This window comes from Amphibalanus amphitrite, unplaced genomic scaffold (genome assembly GCF_019059575.1).
Source record: "Amphibalanus amphitrite isolate SeventyFive unplaced genomic scaffold, NRLGWU_Aamphi_draft 000372F_arrow, whole genome shotgun sequence".
NCBI classification, from domain to species: Eukaryota; Metazoa; Arthropoda; class Thecostraca; order Balanomorpha; family Balanidae; genus Amphibalanus; species Amphibalanus amphitrite.
In genome coordinates, this window is record NW_024881866.1 from 494,717 (window position 1) to 518,289 (window position 23,573).

General features: G+C 49.9%; 1 protein-coding gene across 2 annotated transcripts in view; it reads left to right on the plus strand.

Annotated features, from left to right (window-relative positions):
• LOC122389792 (prophage side tail fiber protein homolog StfR-like) overlaps nucleotides 1-10,591 on the plus strand; it is a 108,838-nt gene extending 98,247 nt beyond the window's left edge. For both annotated transcript variants that reach the window (XM_043382190.1, XM_043382191.1), the window contains exons 9-11: nucleotides 4,308-4,457; nucleotides 9,404-9,480; nucleotides 10,015-10,591. In XM_043382190.1, the coding sequence (XP_043238125.1) occupies nucleotides 4,308-4,457; nucleotides 9,404-9,480; nucleotides 10,015-10,074 (287 nt within the window). In that variant the 3' untranslated portion in view covers nucleotides 10,075-10,591. The remainder of the gene's footprint in view (nucleotides 1-4,307; nucleotides 4,458-9,403; nucleotides 9,481-10,014) is intronic.
• Nucleotides 10,592-23,573: the final 12,982 nt, after the last annotated feature.

Here is a 23,573-nt window from a genome sequence, read left to right on the forward strand (position 1 = left end):
TAACCGCCACCGACCGCGCCGGAACCGACGGTAAATAACCACCACCGACCGCGCCGGAACCGACGGTAAATAACCGCCACCGACCGCGCCGGAACTGACGGTAAATAACCACCACCGACCGCGCCGGAACCGACGGTAAATAACCACCACCGACGGTAAATAACCACCACCGACGGTAAATAACCACCACCGACGGTAAATAACCACCACCGACCGCGCCGGAACCGACGGTAAATAACCACCACCGACCGCGCCGGAACCGACGGTAAATAACCGCCACCGACCGCGCCGGAACCGACGGTAAATAACCGCCACCGACCGCGCCGGAACCGACGGTAAATAACCGCCACCGACCGCGCCGGAACCGACGGTAAAAAAACCAACACCGACCGCGCCGGAACCGACGGAAAAAAACCACCACCGACCGCGCCGGAACCGACGGTAAAAAACCACCACCGACCGCGCCGGAACCGACGGTAAATAACCGCCACCGACGGTAAATAACCACCACCGACGGTAAATAACCACCATCGACCGCGCCGGAAACGACGGTAAATAACCACCACCGACCGCGCCGGAACCGACGGTAAATAACCACCACCGACCGCGCCGGAACCGACGGTAAAAAACCACCACCGACCGCGCCGGCACCGACGGTAAATAATCACCACCGACCGCGCCGGAACCGACGGTAAATAACCACCACCGATTGCGCCGGAACCGACGGTAAATAACCACCACCGACGGTAAATAACCACCACCGACCGCGCCGGAAACGACGGTAAATAACCACCACCGACCGCGCCGGAACCGACGGTAAATAACCGCCACCGACCGCGCCGGAACCGACGGTAAATAACCACCACCGACCGCGCCGGAACCGACGGTAAATAGCCGCCACCGACCGCGCCGGAACCGACGGTAAAAAACCACCACCGACCGCGCCGGAACCGACGGTAAATAACCGCCACCGACCGCGCCGGAACCGACGGTAAATAACCACCACCGACCGCGCCGGAACCGACGGTAAAAAACCACCACCGACCGCGCCGGAACCGACGGTAAATAACCACCACCGACCGCGCCGGAACCGACGGTAAATAACCACCACCGACCGCGCCGGAACCGACGGTAAATAACCGCCACCGACCGCGCCGGAACCGACGGTAAATAACCACCACCGACCGCGCCGGAACCGACGGTAAAAAACCACCACCGACCGCGCCGGAACCGACGGTAAATAACCACCACCGACGGTAAATAACCACCACCGACGGTCAGTAAAACCACCACCAACGGCGACGATCGGCGATCGCGCCAGCAACGACGGTAAAAAAAAAACATCGACTGTAAAAACCAGCACTGACCGCACCGGAAGCGATGAAACCACCCTAGATCGTGCCGGGCCGGAAAATAAAACTTACATACCAAGGAAAAGTAACCATCACTATGTAAACACCACCGACGGTAAATAACCGCTTCAGAACATGCCGAAACCTTCGGTAAAATATACACATGAATGATAATTGATAACCATTACGGACTGCGCCTAAAAGGACGGAGGATAAATGGTACAACACTAAATAGCCACTGTTGATGTCGAATAGCCTTTACCGACCTCGCCAGAACCAATGGCAAATAACCACACTCGATTATGAATAGCTACTGCCGATTGCGCCGGAACCAACAGTAAAGAACCAGTAGCGACGACGCCGCGGGAACCGGCAGTCAATAACCAGCTCCAACAGTAAATACCCGACAGTGACGATAGATCACCGGAACAGGCGGTAAATAACCACCATGGACGGTAGATAAGTGCACTTAATAGTAGAAACGAAACATTCAAACACTCGTCAAATCCCATTTTTGGACACCTTGATCCGCTTCGAAGATGATGGCTCCCTCACCACAGAACTATTCATCAAACCCATGGCCGCTCCGATCATCCTCCCATTTGATTCAGCCCACCCGTTCCAAACCAAAAGAACTAACCGCGGGGAGTAGCGCCACGCCGCTTGGAGTATCTTTCTGTACATCAATTTTGGACGATGTGTGAAATTTTTGACCCCAGGTCATGTCAGGCCAGGTCACCAGGTCAAGTTAACTGACCAAGCCTAAACAAGTTTGCAATCATGTCCAGCCTGCAGTGTTTGTAAGAAAGGTTTTAAACTTGGTGGATTGCATGATGTTATGGGCACTTACAATTTGTATTTCTCGGATATTTTTTTATATCTGTGACCTGAGGTCAGGACAGTGGCGTGACCTTTCCATTATAAGTCAATGGAGAAAAATGAAAATGCCTCTAGATCCGTGTGTACGCATAGGAACGGTACAACTGTTTCAGAATCACAATGATTTGGACCACCCGTGACGACCAAGGTGTCGTTTTTGCTGATAGCCTCTAGAAAGATCATCCGAGGTCATTTGAGGCTACAAACAGATTTTTGCCAATAACTCCCGATTGGAAAGAGATAGAACGCTGGGGATGGCTTCATTGTGCTTGTCTTGTCGAGACACATCGAATGATATGCAGCATGACCTATTTGGGTCACCATGTGACCTTGACCTGAGGTCAAAATTTGACCTTGACCTTTCCAGGTAAAAAAATATATGTTTCGAAGCGGCTTAAACCGCGCATGACTGGGGGGACTCTACAGAGCCCTTTCCCATTTTCGGCAATATCTTTTAAACCGTTTCACAGATCAACACGAAACTTGCAGTATCTTCAGCGGTATAAATTTGACACCTTGTGTTAAAATGTCAACTTTCTAGCTACCATAGTTGGGCCAGAAATGACGTCAGAGTGGCGTCATGTCGGCTGATTTTGATGCAAAATATTGAATTACGGCAAACGCTCTCAAAAGCTCAGTTTTAAAGCTAGATACAATTTCTTTGCATCAGTGGATCACAAATACACGTAGCTATCGAACGGCTATCTCAAATTTTCAAAATTTTTGAAAATTTTGACAAATATGTTTTTCAATTACAAAAATATATATATTTTTTCAAAAAGTTTTTTTTTAATTTTTCGCAAAAACCGAAATGTATGTGATAGAACACACACTGACAAATTACCCTAGCAAGCTGTAGCCCAATATATTCAAAAGTAGCTAAGTTATGTGCATTATTGTCAAAATTTTACAATTATATGTATATTTTTCAAAGCCATATTTCAGTACGTTTTTGACATCGTACAACAATATTAATGGCACCATCGTGTTCCTGAGCTCAAACTGCATCTGATAGGCACCTTCTTTGTTGGAAAATTTCATTTTCTAAATTTGACCTTTTCTGACCTGAAATTGACTTGACCTTCGGTAAATTCAGCTGAAAATGACCTCAAATGACACAGACATTATTTTCAAAATCTACGTGTAAAATGGACCATGAAACAAGCGTCAGGTGACCGATATATGATATACAATTTTCGTGACCTAGGATGACCTGGCCTTGACCTGAAAAATTCAAAGTAAAAGTTTGGTATCCTCACCGCATCTAAGGCATATATCAAGGAGTGCGTAAACCAAAAATGAGCCTCATGGGGCTTGTAAGCCGGTGGCAAGAACCTAAATTGTGAACAAGCCAAAATGCTGATAATTTTTGCTTTGATCTGACCTGTGACGTCATCGTTGACATCAAGGTCAATGATATTAGGTTTCGCTCGACAGTTTTCCAATTTCCAGGGCTATCAGACGCCGTTTGAATTTTGACGATCGGCCCAGTAGTTTCGGAGATAGGAGGGGAGGGCTCTGTAGAGCCCACCCCCAAGTCACTTGCGTTATGGAAAAGAGGAGCATTCATTCTGGCCGGGGTTCATAACGTCCAGGGTACGATATGCCCAGTGTCGAAATGTCCAGTGCCTTGAATGGGCCAGAGTTCATAATGTCCAGGAATTACAAAGTCACTGAAAATTACGTCATTATGTAAACAAAAACACGGAACCAGCTCAATGCGAAGCAGTGCAGTGCCGAAGGCAATGCCTTAGGAGAGATTACAGGCAATAGTAAATCAAATATTTTTAGGTTAAGTGGTTATGTATCTGGCTTCAGGCCTTCGATATATTTAAATTCGATATATTAAATTGATATATTTCCTTTAACACCTACGTTCCGTTGAGGGGGGAACTCTCTTAGCAAAGGGGCTCCGGACTTGCAGTATCGCGCTCAATGACGGCCGATCACCTGTGTCCACAGCGGTGCTTCTGACGGGCAGCATCGCGCTCAATGACGGACGATCGCCTGTGTCCACAGCGGTGCTTCTGACGGGCAGCATCGCGCTCAATGACGGACGATCGCCTGTGTCCACAGCGGTGCTTCTGACGGGCAGCATCGCGCTCAATGACGGCCGATTCTCCACGTCGACGGGAATCGTTCGCTCGTCGGGCGACACGGCCAAGGGCACCAAGACGGACGCCCTGGCTCTGACCAACTCGGTCGGCCCGGACGGCGCCGCACACGGTCAGTCCACCGAGCGACGGATAGAGGGGGACGGAGAGGGGCAGGGGACGGGGGGACGGAAAGGGACTGAAGGACGGGGGGCGGAGGGACGGGGGATGGAGGGACGGGGATGGAGGGACGTGGAGGGACGCGGAAGGAGGAATGGAGAGAACGGATTGACGGGGATGAGGACGAGGGGCGGATAGACGGAGGGACACGGAGGGATGGAGGCTGGGACGGAGAGACGGAGAAGGATGGAGGGACGAGGGACGGATAGACGGAGGGACACGGAGGGATGGAGGCTGGGACGGAGAGACGGAGAGGATGGAGGGACGAGGGACGGATAGACGGAGGGACACAGAGGGATGGAGGCTGGGACGGAGAGACGGAGAAGGATGGAGGGACGAGGGACGGATAGACGGAGGGACACGGAGGGATGGAGGCTGGGACGGAGAGACGGAGAAGGATGGAGGGACGAGGGGCGGATAGACGGAGGGACACGGAGGGATGGAGGCTGGGACGGAGAGACGGAGAAGGATGGAGGGACGAGGGACGGATAGACGGAGGGACACGGAGGGATGGAGGCTGGGACGGAGAGACGGAGAAGGATGGAGGGACGAAGGACGGATAGACGGAGGGACACGGAGGGATGGAGGCTGGGACGGAGAGACGGAGAAGGATGGAGGGACGAGGGACGGATAGACGGAGGGACACGGAGGGATGGAGGCTGGGACGGAGAGACGGAGAAGGATGGAGGGACGAAGGACGGATAGACGGAGGGACACGGAGGGATGGAGGCTGGGACGGAGAGACGGAGAAGGATGGAGGGACGAGGGACGGATAGACGGAGGGACACGGAGGGATGGAGGCTGGGACGGAGAGACGGAGAAGGATGGAGGGACGAGGGACGGATAGACGGAGGGACACGGAGGGATGGAGGCTGGGACGGAGAGACGGAGAGGACGGAGGGACGAGGGACGGATAGACGGAGGGACACGGAGGGATGGAGGCTGGGACGGAGAGACGGAGAAGGATGGAGGGACGAGGGACGGATAGACGGAGGGACACGGAGGGATGGAGGCTGGGACGGAGAGACGGAGAAGGATGGAGGGACGAAGGACGGATAGACGGAGGGACACGGAGGGATGGAGGCTGGGACGGAGAGACGGAGAAGGATGGAGGGACGAGGGACGGATAGACGGAGGGACACGGAGGGATGGAGGCTGGGACGGAGAGACGGAGAAGGATGGAGGGACGAGGGACGGATAGACGGAGGGACACGGAGGGATGGAGGCTGGGACGGAGAGACGGAGAAGGATGGAGGGACGAGGGGCGGATAGACGGAGGGACACGGAGGGATGGATGCTGGGACGGAGAGACGGAGAAGGATGGAGCTTTAAGAATTGCGTGCGTCATGGTTGTGTAGTTGTCACGAGAATCTCTCAAAATTTAGTTCAAGCTTTTGGGAAATATAGAACGATAATCAAAAGGCAGAGATAGCCATTTGATTGTACCTTAACCCTCGCACGACCAGGCCATTTCTCATAACACGAACGACCAGGGGGGGGGGGTGTTACGACCCCCCCTGGCGTTTCGAAACGGAAGGTCGTAGAGCTTAGCGGAAAAAACCAACGGATTGCTCTCAACGAGATCTCGCGATTGGTGGTATATTTTTTGGTCCTAGGTCAACATTTGACCTACTTATGACCGGTCAAAGGTCAAATTTTCCGAAAAAATCAAACTTTTTCAACTTTCCGCGGCGATTGCGGCAAAACGGTGGGAGATATCGACTTGAAACCTTCACTATCGTGTTTCTTGATCAATTCTCTATCGTTTGGTATGTATTTCGTTTCCCTAGCTCTAAAAATGGCGCGTTGGGAGCGCCGGAAGTCGGCAAGATCACAGTCGGCGGCAGAAATTCGAAAAATCAAAATTTAAATTTTTGAAATCTGATTGTATTTTTGGATTTGGGAGGTCCATTTGCTCCCTATAGAAGCTAATATTGCTGCATATTCCCATTGAGGTGACAAGAATTAGCAAAATAGTGGTTCGGGCGCTTTTCAAAAATAGTACCGGACGCTGTTCCTCTTGTGACGTCATAGCTCCGTGACCTGACCTGACCCGGTCAATTTTCTTGCACCACACGATAGCCAATGCTTGCCCCAACATGCATGGGAAGTTTCATCATGATCCATCAAACAATGTGGGTATCACCGGCAGAAAACCTAGGGATTCGGCGCACACGTTTGGTAACTGTCGGCCGGAGGCTGTACCTCTTATGACGTCATAACTCCGTGACCTGACATGACCCGATCAATTTTTTTCGGCAAAAGATGCGCAAAGGTTGCCCCAGAGGGTATTGAAAATTTCAGCCCGCTACGACAAGCCGTTTAGCGTGCACTTCGAAAAAAACCTCAGGGGGGGGGGGGGTTGATACAACCCCCCCCCCTAGGCGTTCTAGGGTTAATATTGTATTGGCAGTCTCAGTGCTGGTACTATTGGAAGGACCATCAATTATCTTTCATAGGTGCATAAAAAATGATTATTTCCATTGTAAAATATCACTAGCTAGAGATCATCCTAAAACATTGTCGAGACACGTAGCAAAGTCATCCCGCTTGGCAACGTCACCCCGTTTATGGTATCAAAAAAAAAAAAAAATCAACAGATTTTCCTTGAAACTTGGTTACAACAAACTTCAATCAAATCCCTTCTGGTATCCAAAATTTGGCGCACCTTCGGCGCCGTTTTTTAGCCATAGTGCGGCGAAAATTGTGTGCTTTTAACGTCCCCCCAGGAACTCGCGGGTAAATTTTTAATGGGTGTTACATTTAAGGCTGAAACAGACTCTTTCGGCGTTCAGGAAATCGCATGCGAGAGCCTATTCAAATACATTATAATTCTTCCCGCATCAATCGCATCTGGGAGGTGCGTGCGATTGATGCGAGCGTGCTTCCATGTATTTGAATAGGCTCTCGCATGCGATTTCCTGACTGCGGAAAGAGTCTGCTTCAGGCATTAGATAAATATCCACGGAAAAGGGTGATGATATACAAGCAATTCATTCATTATATGATGCTTAATTGATTTTTTATCTGCCTCAGTAAAGAGCATCGTTGCTATTAACTGTCGCCAAATGGGAGGCCGTTCGGGCAGCCGCCGGTGGCGGCGAGGCCGGCCGGTACCGTTTTGGGGGCGGCCGGTGGCGGCGAGGCCGGCCGGCGCGGGTACCGTTTTGGGGGCGGTGAGGCCGGCCGGCCGGCGCCGGTACCGTTTTGGGGGCGGTGAGGCCGGCGCGGGTACCGTTTTGGGGGCGGTGAGGCCGGCGCGGGTACCGTTTTGGGGGCGGTGAGGCCGGCGCGGGTACCGTTTTGGGGGCGGTGAGGCCGGCCGGCCGGCGCCGGTACCGTTTTGGGGGCGGTGAGGCCGGCGCGGGTACCGTTTTGGGGGCGGTGAGGCCGGCCGGCCGGCGCCGGTAGGGGAGAGTGGGGTAAGATGCCCAGGGTGGGAAAGACGCCCCACCCCCTCTAGCGGCGAAACAAAGAATCGAGCTTGGAAATTAGTGTTCTTAGCGTAAAGCGGAAGCCTGCCTCGTTAACTTCACAAAAATTTGCGAAGCTCAGTTGGGTAACGGCTGGCTGGTGATTGCATGTTTTTTATTTGCTGCTTTCAAAAAATGTTTTGGTGTTAAAACATTGTAATTATCAAAGAAGGTAGATAATTTTTGCGTCCCTTGCTATAGTCGTGATACATTTACATGCGTGTACTGTGTCCCAAACAGTTTGTTTCAGGGTGTAGTTTTATGGCTAACAAATTGTACTGATTTAATGTTACTTCGGTACCTTGGGGTAAGATGCCCCCTGTCCTGATGGGGAAAGACGTCCCCCCTAAATCCGTAGGCTGTCCTTCAAGCAGCCCGTCAAATCATTTATTGCATGCTTGTGATGAGAGACAAAAGCCGATCTGGGACTAATGAGAGTCCGGTACGGTCGGGTGCTCCCCATGCCGGTCTCTCGGCCCACACAGCGACTTTTTGGGCGGCATCTGACTCTGAGAGCCCTCACGACGGCCTCTGCGGGCCCCATTATTGGCTCCAGGGCCCCTCACGACATCCTTTGAGGGCTTCCACGTTGGCTCCACGGGCCGCGCTGGCATCTGAGGTCCCCACGATGGGCTCGAGGGCCCTCAAGCATCATGAAGACCTATAAGGGCCCCACAGTGGTCTCCGAACGCCACCACGGAGGCTTGCTTGGCCGCGCTGGACTACTCGTATGATGGCCCTAACGATAACCTCTGAAGCCCCTTACGACTACTTTTGAGGGCCCTTACGATGACGTTTGGTGTTTACTGCAGGCTCGAAGGGACTACTGATTCGTTCAGGCGATTCACGTGACCATTTATGTCACTTAAAGTGCAGGGGGCATCTTCCCCAACGCCAGGGGTGTCTTTCCCACCCTGTGGGGTAAGATGCCCCCTTTCACTTCTTCAGGAAAATGCTTAATAGCAAAAAAAGTTATCCTATTTCATTCACGGAAGTGTGATATTTTTGGAGAAAAATGATGTCGGCTTCCGTTGAAACTCCAAGTTTTTGCTTTCCGGTCGTCATTTTCGAATAATATATGACATAGCGAAACCCTGGGCATCTTTCCCCACTCTCCCCTACCGTTTTGGGGGCGGCCGGCCGGCGCCGGTACCCCTTTGGGGGCGGCCGGTGGCGGCGAGGCCGGCCGGCACGGGTACCGTTTTGGGGGCGGTGAGGCCGGCGCGGGTACCGTTTTGGGGGCGGTGAGGCCGGCCGGCCGGCACGGGTACCGTTTTGGGGGCGGCGAGGCCGGCCGGCACGGGTACCGTTTTGGGGGCGGTGAGGCCGGCCGGCCGGCGCCGGTACCGTTTTGGGGGCGGCCGGTGGCGGTGCGCGCGGGGAGCGGCGCTCGGTGGGCTGCTCTGACTGGCGCTGACCTTTGCAGGCGTCCAGCACACGGCCGCCAGTACCGGCTCCTCTCAACAGTCGTCCTCTGCCGCTGACGTCACCGTCGGCTCCAGGGTGAGTGGCCATTGGCCGGCTGTGACGCCACCGGCTGACGTCACCGCCGGCCGCAGACTAACGGAACCGGTCGTGGCCGTGGATGTTGTGTAGTGTAGCCTGTCCCTGTTATCCGGTGACGCTGCATACCCAGGGCGGCGTATCACCGACGCTGCCAGCGCGCCGACGTCAGACTTGTGGTCGTGTTGGAGCAATGGGCTTCGTGTGTCACACAGCTCGCGAGATGCGCCGGCAGCGCGCTGGCAGCGTCAGTGAAACACCACCCAGGTTAAATATGAAATTTCATTATTAATAAATGCCGGCATTCCTCACCAGCTCCCGTTATACCACTGTTTCGTTGAGTTGGTCGTCCCAGAAAATAGTTGGCAGAGTACCGTACCGTAGCAGTGACCGCCGACCTGCGCCCAGTTCGGCGGTGGCCAGTAACCGTTGGCAGAATCCTGCGCCAGTGACCGCCGACCGGCGCCCTCTATCGCAATGAACAGTTGGCACAATCCGGCGCCAGTGACCGCTGACCGGCGCCCTCTGCCGCAGGTCGGAGACGTGGGCAGCTCTGTCAACGTCGGTGGCGGTACGCAGACTACCAAATCGTGATCCCAACCCATGGAGGGTCGCCGCGGACCGTCCGGTGACCCCTGGAGGACCGCCACGGACCGTCCGGGCGGATCGGTGACCCCTGCACTCTTGAAGGCCGAGTTTTTCGGAAGTCTTTGTCAAATTATGGTCACAGCGCACTCCACACGGACACCCGATTTGGACGAGAAATACACCACAATAACAACAGCCACTTACTTTGTTCAACTCATAACTTCAGTGACACCCTCTGTGAAAAATAGATTTTTGTTTGCTAGAAATAAACGAAATTCAGGATCCCGGGATGACCTTCGCCGTCGGTGATTCGTGAAAGAATATCAGCTTTGTAGGAATAAATCTGGTTAGGAAGTTTTCTGGGAGTTAACCTGAAAATGGCTGTCAAATAACATTGAAGCCGAGCCTTAGAAGCATGCTACATATATTTGTTAACGGATGTGAATCACTACAGAGCTACTGCTGTCAATGTCAATGTTATCCCGGTTAGAGTAATGTTTGCAATACAAGAGTTACCCGGTGACGCTTTTGTCGGGTTGGACTTGCAAAAAAAATCGACATAGGCGCAGACGGGCGGGATATGGGAGTGAAGAGCGTTCACCCGGGAGTAAAGAGCCGTCAAACGGGAATAAAAAGCGGTCACACGAGAGTAAGGAGTGGTCATATGTGTGTTAACCCTCGCCCGTATTGGTGTTTTGCCAGCCGCGAATGTATCAGGGGGGTGCACAGTGATGCAAATGGGGTTCACGAGTGGCCATAAATACGAAAGAGGCCTAAAATTGAAGTTCACTTAATCGAATAAATCGTAATATTGTCAGTCAGGCAATTGTTTGGGGTGCCTGAAAAAGCATGATTTCAATGTTTTTGTCAAAACCGGCCTCGTGTATGATTGTCAGAAGTCGAGACATTTTCGATGTCGTAAAATGACTGTCAGGTACCTGAAATTCAAGTGCCGCTAGCGTGCGTTCATGTCATACAAACTGCAAAAATTATATATGAAAATGATCCCCGAAACCTGCTGCTTCTAATGCCACGTCATAAAAAGCCGTATCTATTTTGGTTTGGCGGTGAGCTAACTATTTGTAATCATGTTGCATCTGCAGTTTTTTACCAAAAATATTTGCTTTCAATTCACCTTCAGCACTTCACGCAGTGTGTGCCCGTTAGTGCACCATATCATAGCATTCCCTAATCATTTCTGAGTCGCATCGTGAAAGAATTAAGGCGCTAGCACAGGGCTGACCGGCGCTACAGAAGTTTTCGTCCGGCACGGTCGGGTGCCGCGGCGCAGCGGGCGGCCCGGGCGGCCGCGCCGCCGCGCCGCCCGGACGCCGCGCGGCGGCACCCACCCGCCCACTGCGCGCCCACTGAGGCACCCGACCGCCCGGACAAAAACCTCTGTAGCGTCGGTCAGCCCTGTGCTAGCGCCTTAATTCTTTCACGATGCGACTCAGAAATGATAAGGGAAGGCTATGGTATGGTGGACTAACAGGCACACACTGTGTTAAGTGCTGTAGGTGAAACGAAAGCATTTTTTTTTCTTAGTAAAAAACTGCGATTGCAACATGATGATAAATAGTCAGATTACTGCCAAAGCGAATAAGATACGGCTTTTGTGACCCGGCATTAGAAGCAGAAGGCGTTGGGGATCATTCCCACGCACAATTTTTTCAATTTGTACGAAATGAACGCAAACCAGCGGCGTTTGAACTTGCGAGTGTCTGACCGTCATTTTACGACCTAGAAAATGTCACGATTATACACGAGGCCGGTTTTGACAAAAACATGGAAACCATGTGATTTCAGATGCCCCAATTATTTGTCTACTCGGCCATATCGCAATCAACTCGATTTGGTAAACTTGACTTTTGGGTATTTATGGCCACTCGTGAACCCCATTTGCATCACTGTGGGGTGGGGTCGTCCGTGGGACCCCTTGCCGTTTTGCCCCTGATCGAGCTAGAGCTTCGAGAAAAAAAAATGAGCGTGTTGCCCGTGACGAGAGGAAGCTGATGATACCCAATTTTAAGGTCCTAGGTCATTGGTTGACCTTCCAGGTCCGGTCAATGACCCAAAAGTAGGGAAAATCGGGACCGGTTAGAACGTTGTAAGTGTGACTACTATAAGGTCTTGCGGGGTGCTGATCACGATTATCATGTAAGTTTTCATCACAGATGATGTCTTCATGCATTTAGGCCAGGTCGGGTCAGGTCAGGTCAACCGCCCAGATAACAGACCCATATGGTTAGCATATGGTTTTTAGATGTACCTATTAGGTGGGTTTACATGGGCATGGGCTCAAGATGGTCTACACACACACATGGTTCCCATATGGTTTCGTGGTGGGTTTCCAGCTTTAAACAGTAATCAGTGCAATCAAAGTTATTTAGTTCAAGAATAATGTCATTTCTTATATCAACACTCCCAGACCGTCTTATTTCCCTTTCGTTTCCATTTCCATTTTATTTCAATCAATCAATCATGTATTCTTATAACACTCCACGTGGTGGCTCTTCCGGTTACGCGTCACATTTTACAATGGTACTCACATTCATGCACATTCACATTCATAATAAAAGGTAGGTATAAAAATAAAAAGTAGAAATAGGTACAAATAAAATGAGAGACATCAGATATCGGCTGGCTGGTGGTGCGATCACTGCGCCCGCCGAGTACAAGTCCGCGAGCTCGCCGAGTCGCGCGATACCGACTTGCTGCTGTTCCATGCGGAAACAGCACGGAATGCAAAGCAGCGACGAGCAATCTCTGTACGGACCCTGGGCAGCTCCAAGAGTCTGTCGGCTGTGCCTCGAGTGACACGGCTTGACACGGTCTCACGGTAAGTCACACGCTCTCTCAGGCACACAGGCGAACGAGGCGAGTTACATGGGAGTACACAGTTAAGCAGTGATACGTAGTGGATACGCCGAGGACATGTCGTTGATTTGCGGCCTCAGACGATGAATATACAACGATTCCAGAATTCTTAAAGGTAGTGTGCCACCTTTGAAAGATTTCCCGTTTTATTTTTCCTAGGATAAGAAGCTTCTGTTTTTACCTAATATCGCAAAAAAATCAAAAATGGGCCTGGAATAGTGCCTTTTTCGCCTAAAAGTTTATCGGTTTTTAGATATGTATAACAACTGTAGTGGGCTCACCTGCAAACAGGCGTCGGGCAACAATCGCGAATGCGGCGCACTTGTGACAATACGCAAAGGTCATTATAGTGTTACGACCATACGACGTACGGGAATGAGTTATCAGCTGTCTAATCGTAGACAACACAATGTCGAGCCTTAAACTGTAAGCCTGTATTGGTATTGTTTCTTAAATTTGGCTGTCGAACATTAATTTGTGGTTTGAAATATGATTTTATGTAAAATAATTGATATGAAACAGCCGTCTCTTAAGTTATGACCCCATTACACCACACGCAAGTGGCAGAAATGACAATGATCAGCTGACGCATTTTTCTTGGCCGAAGTCAGAGCGCGCGGCCCGACGCACCACGCGTATTTGGAAATTCCGACCTCGACGAGCATCAGAAGCCACCTAACAGGCGTGTTCGAAACCGCAGGAGATGATGATGAACGGGTTTATCGAAACTTGATTGGATGAGCCTATCGGTAATAGCGATTTTAGTGTGTGCATTTATTGTTCATAGTGGTGTGAAATGTGGTTGGGGTACGACCGACAACCCGTCGGGGCGAAATTCGCACTGGGGTACTCAAAATTTGAAGAATTTAAGACGTTTCCATAAGTTTTGAAGGTATGGATAAGTTCTAAAAATCCGGTTCTCCTTATCTGGGTCATTAACTCCATATGGTCCAGGAAAGCTGGCACACTACCTTTAAATCAGGGAATGTACTGCTTCTACTCAAAATTTGAAAGTCGTCTATCCCTAGTGATGATTGACATGACAAGGCATGGTCTCTGATGGATGATGCTGAGGGAGATGACAGTAGTTGACCTGTACGATGTGACTTGCCTAAGTGCTGAGCTAGTGGTCACTACGAGAGCTACGTATCACTGCTTAACTGTGTACTTTTATGTAGCTGTTTCGTTGTGTACGTCATTGTACTTTTAATTGCATTAGGCAGTTTTCTAATTCGAAGCTGAACTCGAACTATTGCATGTGCGTGTGCGATATATTTTATGATCAAAAGTGTGTTTGAATATGTGTCCTGTATTAATTTGAAAAGAGTTTTGTCACTGAAGATGAATCTTGAGTTACATGGGTATTTATGTTACAGGGAGTATGCGATTTCAGTTAGTTTGCAACGACCCTAGGGTGGTTGTAACTTGTAACCTCCCTGAACGATCAGCTTGTTTGCAACGAACCTAGGGACGTTACAAAATAACTGCTCGTTCCGGGACGTTGTAACGAAACTAGGGTCGTTGCAACCTCCCTAGTCAGTATGCAACGAACCTAGGGTTGTTACAAAATAACTAGGGAGTTTAAGAACTCATCGAGTCTCGTTTCACAGGAGGGCCGTCAACAATCTTGTCCAATGAAAATCTTGTTCAACCTAGTTCAGAAGGAGAACAAGGAAAGGAGAACCAAATTTGAACATTCAGCTCAGGAGTATTTCACGACGGCCATCTAGTACACATTTTGTGCAGATCAGGTGCACATTTGGTGCAGATTTGTTCAAATTAGATGGGCATTCGCCAGGAAGCCCTTCGTGAAAACGGCTATTATCCGCTCGTTTCCAGTCTTTGTGATTGTAAACGTTCAAACATGTGAAATGATGGCATGGTCCCATGCATTATGGTGGGTATCATTAAGGTCACGTGAAGATCAGGTCAAGGTCATTGACCTTTGATGACCTTAGTTCACTTCTTCTGGGTTCATATATTTTAGGCTAGTTTTTGGAGCTGATTTCGAATTCAGCATCCATTTAAACATTTACGAAGTAATTTTGGCGCCTTCGTACCATGTCACGAAGCTGTCAGCGGTGGTTGACACCTGCTATGGGCAGCTAGCAAGACGCCTAGTGGTTGACCTGACCTGACCTGACCCGATCTGGCCTAAAAACATCAAGACATCATCGGTGATCAAAGTTAACATGAAATTCGTGAGCAGCGCTCCGAAAACCTCATAACAACCTAACTCTCCAAGTTTTAACAGGTCCCGATTTTCCCGACTTTTGAGTCACTGACCTGACCTGGAAGGTCAACCAATAACCTAGCCCCGCCCCGCGCGTTTGCGGCTAGCAAAACGCTAATAAGGGCGAGAGTTAACCCCGCCGGACCTGTTGGTTTTCTACATACGCGCCGGCCGGGGGGGGGGGGGGGGTTGGTACGACCCCCTTGTGGTTTTTCGCCCCTGATAGAGTTAGAGCGTCGCAGAAAAAAAAACGAGCGTGTGTGCCGTTAGGAGACACAGCAACTTGTACCCGATTTTAAGGTCTCAGGTCAACCGGTGACCTCTGGGGTCAGGTCAAGTGACCCAAGACGCGGGTTCGGTTTTTGATAAATAATTTCTTTAAAAAAACAGTCGCAAAGCGCGATTTTAGCATCAACGTGCTCGCCTTGCTTAGGCGCGTCGAATGCAGGGGCGGCGGATTCGGGGGGCAGGGGGGGGGGGCAGCTGCCCCCTGGCAAATTCGTGGGGGGCAAAAGTATCTTTTGCCCCCCCCACAATTTGTGACAAAACTTAGACAACAAACATACCTGATTATTCTGTTCGATCATCTGAAGATGTAACCAGATGCCCATATACTTTATCATACGTTGCCTTTCATGACAAGTGTTCGCGTTCAATTGAACTTTTCCTCTCTTCAACCTGGTTTTGGAGGCATTATAAGCGTCAACGTGACGCAGCGGCAACCCAGGCCTTCAGTGACCGCTAACAGGGGCGACGGACACGGAGCGGCAGAGGAGGCATCGTTCCCTAAGAAACTTCTGGAGGAGGGACAAACGTATATTCTTGCCCCTCCATAATTCGTGCCCTAAACATGAGAAACATTTCCATAGCCTGATATTGCAGCTATGCGCTCCTACAGTTTGTCCAACGGTGCCTTTTGAATATGTTTAAATGCTAACCATTTCCGCTTCATAGCTTTTTTTGTCTTCTCAGATTCGATTTAGATATTTTAAGTGTGCAAGAGACGCAATTCACACCCTCAATGGTCGTTTGCCGCTATTTTGTACCTACATGAATGCCAAATCGCAAGCGAGCGGAGACGGAAGGGCTAGCCATTCGCTTGCGGGTAGTTTAGGACTGATGAGCGCTCGTAATAAGCCACTCCCCTGATTTTTTTTTCGAGCGCAACAGTTTCCAGTGCAAGTAACATGGTAAACGCCGAGGTCGTTATCATTGACCACATTGACCAATGCACGGTATGACACCCAAAGGCCAGTCATCAGAGATCTGCTTTGGGCATTCGGAGGCTTGTGTGGGGCCAGTGTAAAAGCTGGATGTTCACAGTTCAGTATCCGCTTTATTTCAGTATTCACTATTAAATAAGTAAAAAATAACGTTGGAAACTTTTGAGGGTTAGGGCACTGATCATTAGTGGGCCCCCCTCTGGCTAAAGAATATAGAGCATCGAACACGAAAGCAAAATCTAAGGCATTTTGGAAAAATGAGTATGCCCCACAGCGTCCGATAACTACCACCTTCCAGTGGGTCAAGCCAACGGGGTCAAAGTCTATAATTGCACTTAACGATAGCACTAACCTTGTCTCACTTTTCGTTGAAGTCTGTTCCGAATGGTTTCGGCGACAGACTGGCTGCACTGAGGTCGTTTGGTATGTGCAACTGTAATTAAAGCCACCTGAGGCGCCCTGACACCAGGCTGAAGCTGGGTTGGAAATGCTTCGTCTTTGCAGATATCACTGGCCGCTGATTCTCGAGTGCCTGAACCGGTAGATGTCGTGGCAAAATTTGGTGTGATAATTTGGACCTTATCGTAGTCAGCGCACCCTAAAGCCCTAGTAAAGAAACGCCCCCCCCCCCCCCCAGAGCTTCTGGATTCTCGTTCCAGTCCACCGAATTCCTTTACCCTAGTCCGCTGCTCGACTCCCTCACCTCAGCCCTCCGTTCCCAGCTTGACGAGCGTTTGGGCCTTAGTTAAGCCTTGCTGTGGGCTTACTGTAGGATAAACCCATCGAGACAGCCCGTCTCGGTGAGCTTAGTTGGCGAGCTACTGCCTTGGGGTGGGTTTCTGGCGGATTGCTGTCCCAATAGGTTTAGATGCGACCGACTGTATCTGAATGTTTGAGCGGTCTCCTCCCGCTGTTAGTTTCAGTTGATATCTGTCTCAGAAATACTTTTTAAAGGAAGGTTAAACGGAAATCGAACGTAAAATGAACAGAGGAAATGGTAACGAGTTACCTCATTGAAGAATAGCGCTCGCCTACTCCAAAAGGTTCGGAACCGTTCTTCAAATCTGATTTGCGATCGGGTTATGGGCTATGGCACAATTTTTCCCATTGGAGCAGCGAGCTTTTTTTCTAACACAGCAATACGAAAATGGTTATACCTATCGTCCACTGGCAGATCCAGGGAGCGCGTATATAAAGCAAATATTTACTCCCCCTCCCCTTGCATCGCCCGAAATAGACTAAACGTACCTTATGTTTCCTAAAAATAAAACTTTTATCAGATTTATTTTTTGCTTCATACTGTTCAGCAGTAGGTCCGTAAGGAATCGAAATCCGAGGAGTTTTTGGATTTTGGACACTGGGGGGGGGGGGGGGGGTCCCCTACAGCGTCGAAAACGCCGATCTGGATCCGCCTATGACATCATCTCGACTGGGATCTTGCCCCCTCACGCCAAAATCGAATCCGCCGCCACTGGTCGAATGGTATACTTTTTGTTCGGGGGAGGTCAACTTGAGGTGTTGACCTCGGGTCAAGGTCAGGTCAGAGACCCCTAGGTCGCGAAATTGGTCAAAAGAGGTAATGTTGCTTATAATTCGATTCGGCAGGTCTCCCTCAGTCCATTGGTGGCTTGGCCGACTCGCTAGCTCAGTTTGATCGGGAGTTATTGACGAAAAGCTCGTATGACCCTAGTGACGTCATAAATGACGTCACGCAACGTCACCATTGCAAAATTGAAGCATCTAACCTTGCAAGGAGTGCATGAAATCACGATCCGTGTGCTTGAGATAGTTTGAGATCGTACCCGGCGCCAGAATAGCAGTTTTCATTTTTCTCAATTGACTTATAGTGGTGATGTCACGTGACCGACCTGACCTCATGTGACCTTTAGGAAAAATCCTAGAGGTACAAATTGTGAGACTTCTAAAAGATGCACGTACTGTAAGTTTCATCCCCCTGTAAAAGCTCCTCTGGGACTGAGGGCGCTGCGAAGTTGCGGCATCTGAGGACCGTTCACTTATGACGTCATAGGTCAGTACCCTGACCTGACCTGAAAATATGGTTGGTGTCACAAGATCCGGCTTGAATCAAAAGTCCGGTATGCCTAGTTACAGCTCTCAGTTGCTAGCGTGTTCGGAGCTATCGCGAAAAAAACTGGGGGGGGGGGGCGAGGATTAACCCTATTAGTGGCAGGCTCCTGGCTACCCCTATGAGTGGCAGGTGGGGGGGGGGGCTGTTTACCACCCCCCTGATATCTCTAGATCTAACGGGCCGATTTTCAAAATTCAAACGGCATTCGATTTCGCTCAACGTGATCTACATTTCTAAAAAAATTATAAAAATGTCAATAGGAGTTTTTGGATTTTGGACACTGGGGGGGGGGGGGGGGGGGGTCCCCTACAGCGTCGAAAACGCCGATCTGGTAGAGGGGGGTAAAAACGGGCAAATTGCAGATACATTTTAGACTGTTTATCACGGCCAGGTTTCTGAACCAATCTTAAAGGGACTATCCCACCTTTAACATAGGGTTTGAGTTGAGATAGCCAAGTTTGCGGCGAGGTTCAGAAACCACTATCTATCTAGGTTGCAACCCCCGCGGCCTCTTGGTGTTGAAGAAATTCGTTCCCTTCATTTGAAAATGGGCCTTGTACAAGGCCCTATCTTCAACATGGAGCGACCGTTAGTGTGACGTCACCTCGTTTAGTCATTCTGATTTAAATGGGTTTGTTCGTTGAAAAATCGCTTAAAACTTGGTCTGAACTTTGTTGTGGTGCCTAGCAGGGGCGCCGCCACGGATTTTTGACTGTGGGGGACGGACTGACCGACTGAAAACCCAAAAGTAGACATTCTTACCGTGGCTTTTTCGGTCGGATGCATTCAACGTTTAAAGCAAATGTGCCACTTTTAACATAGGGTTTTGAACTGAAGTAACAGTTTTGTAGCTTGAGCTGAGACGAGAACAAATCAAGAGCTTTTATGGCCCAACGATCACCCTAGCTAGCCAAATATATCGGTATCGATTTTAGGTTTGAAGACTGAAGTCATTCCCATAGATTACACCTTGTCATTCTCTTACCGAGGAATCCATTCCCTTACGGAAAAAATGCTAATTGCTAGCCAATCAGCATTCAGCTGGTTTGAATTACATACTATGCTTGGTCAACGCGTAATTAGCATCCGCTGCAATATAGGTAAGTAGCCTCTACGAAAGATGGAAAATAGTGATTTAAAAATAAATATAAAATCCTTTGACAAATATTCATTATTTCCTGACCATTTTAAGTTTAAAAACTCATAAAACTGTGGCAAAACAACTGGTTTGAGGAAAGTAGTTTAGGTACATAGGTGTCGATTTCTACCGAGTTGGGGGTGCCCGGGCGCAGCAAATCCGCCGCCGCCCTAGCGGTGACCTTGACCCGCGCGGTCTGTTGAGGCTCCAAAGCCAAGCTGGCCGAGCCGGCGGGAAATTTGGAGAGCTCGGGCACCCCCGACTTGGCGGAAATGGACACCCATGTTTAGGTATTTCCTTAAAGTAATGGCTATAGACCGCATTCCCACCCAGAAAACCTTAGGTCAGGAAAACCAAGTCAAGTAGTCAAGTCGCCTCAAAGTTTTGCGGTCCTGTCAACCGTATAGCTTATTTCTTAGAAGCTGGAAATTTAGTGTAGCGTGACTGCAGAAGTGTGCGGTCGGAGCCGGAATCAGTCGGAGTTGACTGTTTTGGCCAGTTTTGGCCAGAGTCGGAGTTGAAGTCTTCGAAAATGTTCGGATTTTGACTTCGAGGTCGGATTGGTGTAAAGTCATGTTCTTGGCTGGTTAGACGAAATATATTAGGCCCGTGTTCGGCCAGTCGTGTTATACGACACACGTTGATCACGATATCAAAAATCGGCAGTTCTGCGATGACATGGGTCGGATAAGTGCTGGAGATTTTGTTGGCCGAGGTGGCAGGGGTCAGACCAATGCATGTAGGCCCACACCCCATATACTGAGTATCTAAACCTCCTGGACCCTCTCAGGTTCGGCACCGGCCGTTCCATCTCTTCCATCCTCAGGACAGTCAAATCCTTCTCCACGCCGCAACCCCCTGTTCCGGGCTGGACGGGCAACTCTATCCCATGCGGGAATGGCTCCACTGGAGCTATAGTCCTTTGCCGGGTGCAGTGAGTGCCAGTGGGCTGGGCTGCCTGTTCAATTGGTTGGGTTCATCCCAAGTGGCTCACTGGGGTGGCTGCCCTGACTAATGTCTCCCACTAATTCTTTCATACTTGCGGCTCTGAAACCTGCTCTGAAATGGTCTCATTGGACCGAAGGGCCTAATCAAATTTCGAGTAGGATAGCAGCCAGTAAAACGCCTTTTGGGGCGACCAACGGAGCGAACGAGAGGGTGGGGTGGGCCTTGCACGTGCGAAATTGCGAGGGGATACCTCCAACTAACTTGTGCACTGCACCCTTCTAACCGGTCCCTAACGATGTGCCAAATTTGAGCGCAATCGGCCTAGCCGTTCTCGAGATCTGGAAGCGGCACCCTGCACGTGCGCACGTGCAAAATGGGTCCCAACTGACTTTTGCACGGCACCCTACTAACCGCTCCCTAACATGTATCAGATTTCAGCACAATCGGTTCAGCCGTTCTCGAGATCTGGAATTGACCCCTGCATGTGCGCACGTGGAGCAGCAGCCCAACTGTGGCACATGGATATGCATTGCCTAGTGGGTATACCTACCTACATGCCAACTTTCAGCGCAATCAGCCCAGTAGTTGCCAAGATATTGAAATTGTTACAAACTAACTGACACTTCTTCGTTTTTCACGTGGCACGTGCATATGGGGTCACTCACATGCATCGGGAATAGTCCGATACTCGTTAGAAGGAACGAATCTAGTGCTACCTTACAAAAAGTACCGCATGTAAATCGGTCAAGTGGTTGCTGAGATATAAGCCTAGCAAAAGCGTGACCACGGCATACTCAGAAATTTCCGCTAACCTACGAAAGACTACGCTCGCTTCGCTCGCTCCGTAATGAGTTTGGGGGGGGGGGGGGGGGGACGTCCCCCTTCCATTCTGAGAGTGGGGGGGACGCGTCCCCCCCTCCCCCCGGTGGCGGCGCCCATGGTGCCTAGAGAGTAAAAAGAATCAGCTTTATGACAGTAATGTGGCCTGGGGAAGGAGGTAATTTTGGGCTGTGACGTCACATATTTGAAAGTTTGTGTTTGGAATATGGGAAGCCTAAGATGTTTAATGAAAAATAAATGCCAGAACCGTGTTCCTGGTCATCCAATCTATATAGTCGGGCACAATTTAACTGGTTTTAACAACATTTTAGAAGGTGGGATAGTCCCTTTAACGCAACTTTTGCCGATCGATAGAGAATGAACCAGGAATTCACATGGATCCTAAAAATATGCATTTTCAAAAATCATAGGTGGATACAGATCATTGAAATTGGGGGTACACAAAAAGAGTAAATAAGGTTTTTGTTGGTACTGTTTCTAAAAAGGGTGGTAATGGTCTTGTTATGTTACAATTTTCTTATGAGAGAACGACTACAATTGTATTGGTCATGCATAGGCGGTGTCAGGGCACCTATGTTGGGAGGTAAAACATAACCCCCCTTTTTGGACGCCTGGATCCGCCTATTATAGCAAAAACGTGTCAAAAGAGGATGCACAATAACTTTGTTACGTGTATGTTATCACATGATACCTTTCATTCACTGTTCGTAAAACTGGTGCATACAGTTATCATACATCAGCATCGTGATCTGCGCCCAAATGACTCGATAGGACCCCCCCAATTCCCAGTGCTCTGGAGCCGCCCCTGGTAAAGTTATGAACTTGAAATTTTCAGAGAATGTGCCCAATTTAGTTTTAGGAAAAGTCAGAAAATTTCAGCATCGTAGCTTCAGCGGTTTCGGAGATATTCCCGAAAAACCTGAGGGGTGGATGAAAACAACCCCCCCTGCCACTAATAGGGTTAAGCCAGGCTGGGCTGGGTAAGTTTGGGTCAAGTAGTAGGCGTCCCACCCGCACCACCTGTTTATAGCAGGTGTACCTAAACCACCAGCGAGAGCTTCGTAGCAAGTTGCATTGGCACCACAACTATACGTATGCATATGCTGGCGATATAATGCAGTCAAAATAATCACAGTTACGTGCTTTGTCCCGGGCACCACATATACCGGGAGTTCCTAAATAAACAGTCGAATTATTTTTGCTTCTAGTGGCGTCAACTAACAAAATCACAACAATCAAATTGCACGTGATGATAGCACGTGCAATGCCATTTTATTTCATACCAAAATCAATCACTTTCTATCATGCAGCCGTATAGTACAGACATAAAAACAAAAATAGTACATTTCTATTTTGAGACAAAGTCAATCGTTGCAACACAACGTAAGCTACGCCGACACTTAAAAAGGACCCAAGTGCCATCAAGAACCGTCATTTTAAGTATAGTTGAGAAGTTTTTGGCAAGAGGTAGTGTGGAGAACGTAAAAAAAGGTAAATGTGGCCGAAAAAGAACCAAGAGGACGCCTTTAAACGCCCAAAAGGCACGAGAAGCCCTCCAGAGGAGCCCACAAAAGTCGCTCAGACGGCTGGGCCAGGAACTGGGCTGTAGCAAAACCACCGCTCACCGTTTGGCCAGAAACGACGTTCAGCTGTTCCCGTATAAGGTCTCCGTTCACCAAGCACTGTCGAAAGTCGACAAACAGTCACGGCTTCTTTACAGCGGCGGGTTTTTGAGAAATTGCGAGCAGGACAATGAGTTCCTTCACCGAATCTGGTTCAGCGACGAAGCCCATTTTCATATGGATGGCCGCGTGAACTCCCAGAATTTTCGATTCTGGTCGACGGAGCCACCCGATTTGGTCGCGGAAGCCCCTCTGCACAGTGTGAAGTGCACAGCCTGGTGTGCAATGAGCAGCGGTGGCATAATCGGACCTTTCTGGTTTGAGAACGACGCTGGGGAGTCTGTCACCGTCAACGCTCAGCGCTACCGGCAAGTCCTAGCCAAGTTCTGGACTGCGCTGAACAGGCGGCTGGGTGGAGACAGGCAGCTGATGGACCAACAATGGTTCCAACAAGACGGAGCCTCGGCGCACACGGCCGTTGCGACTCGAGAATGGCTGCGGAACCGATTCGGTTCGCGGGTTATCTCCCGCAGAG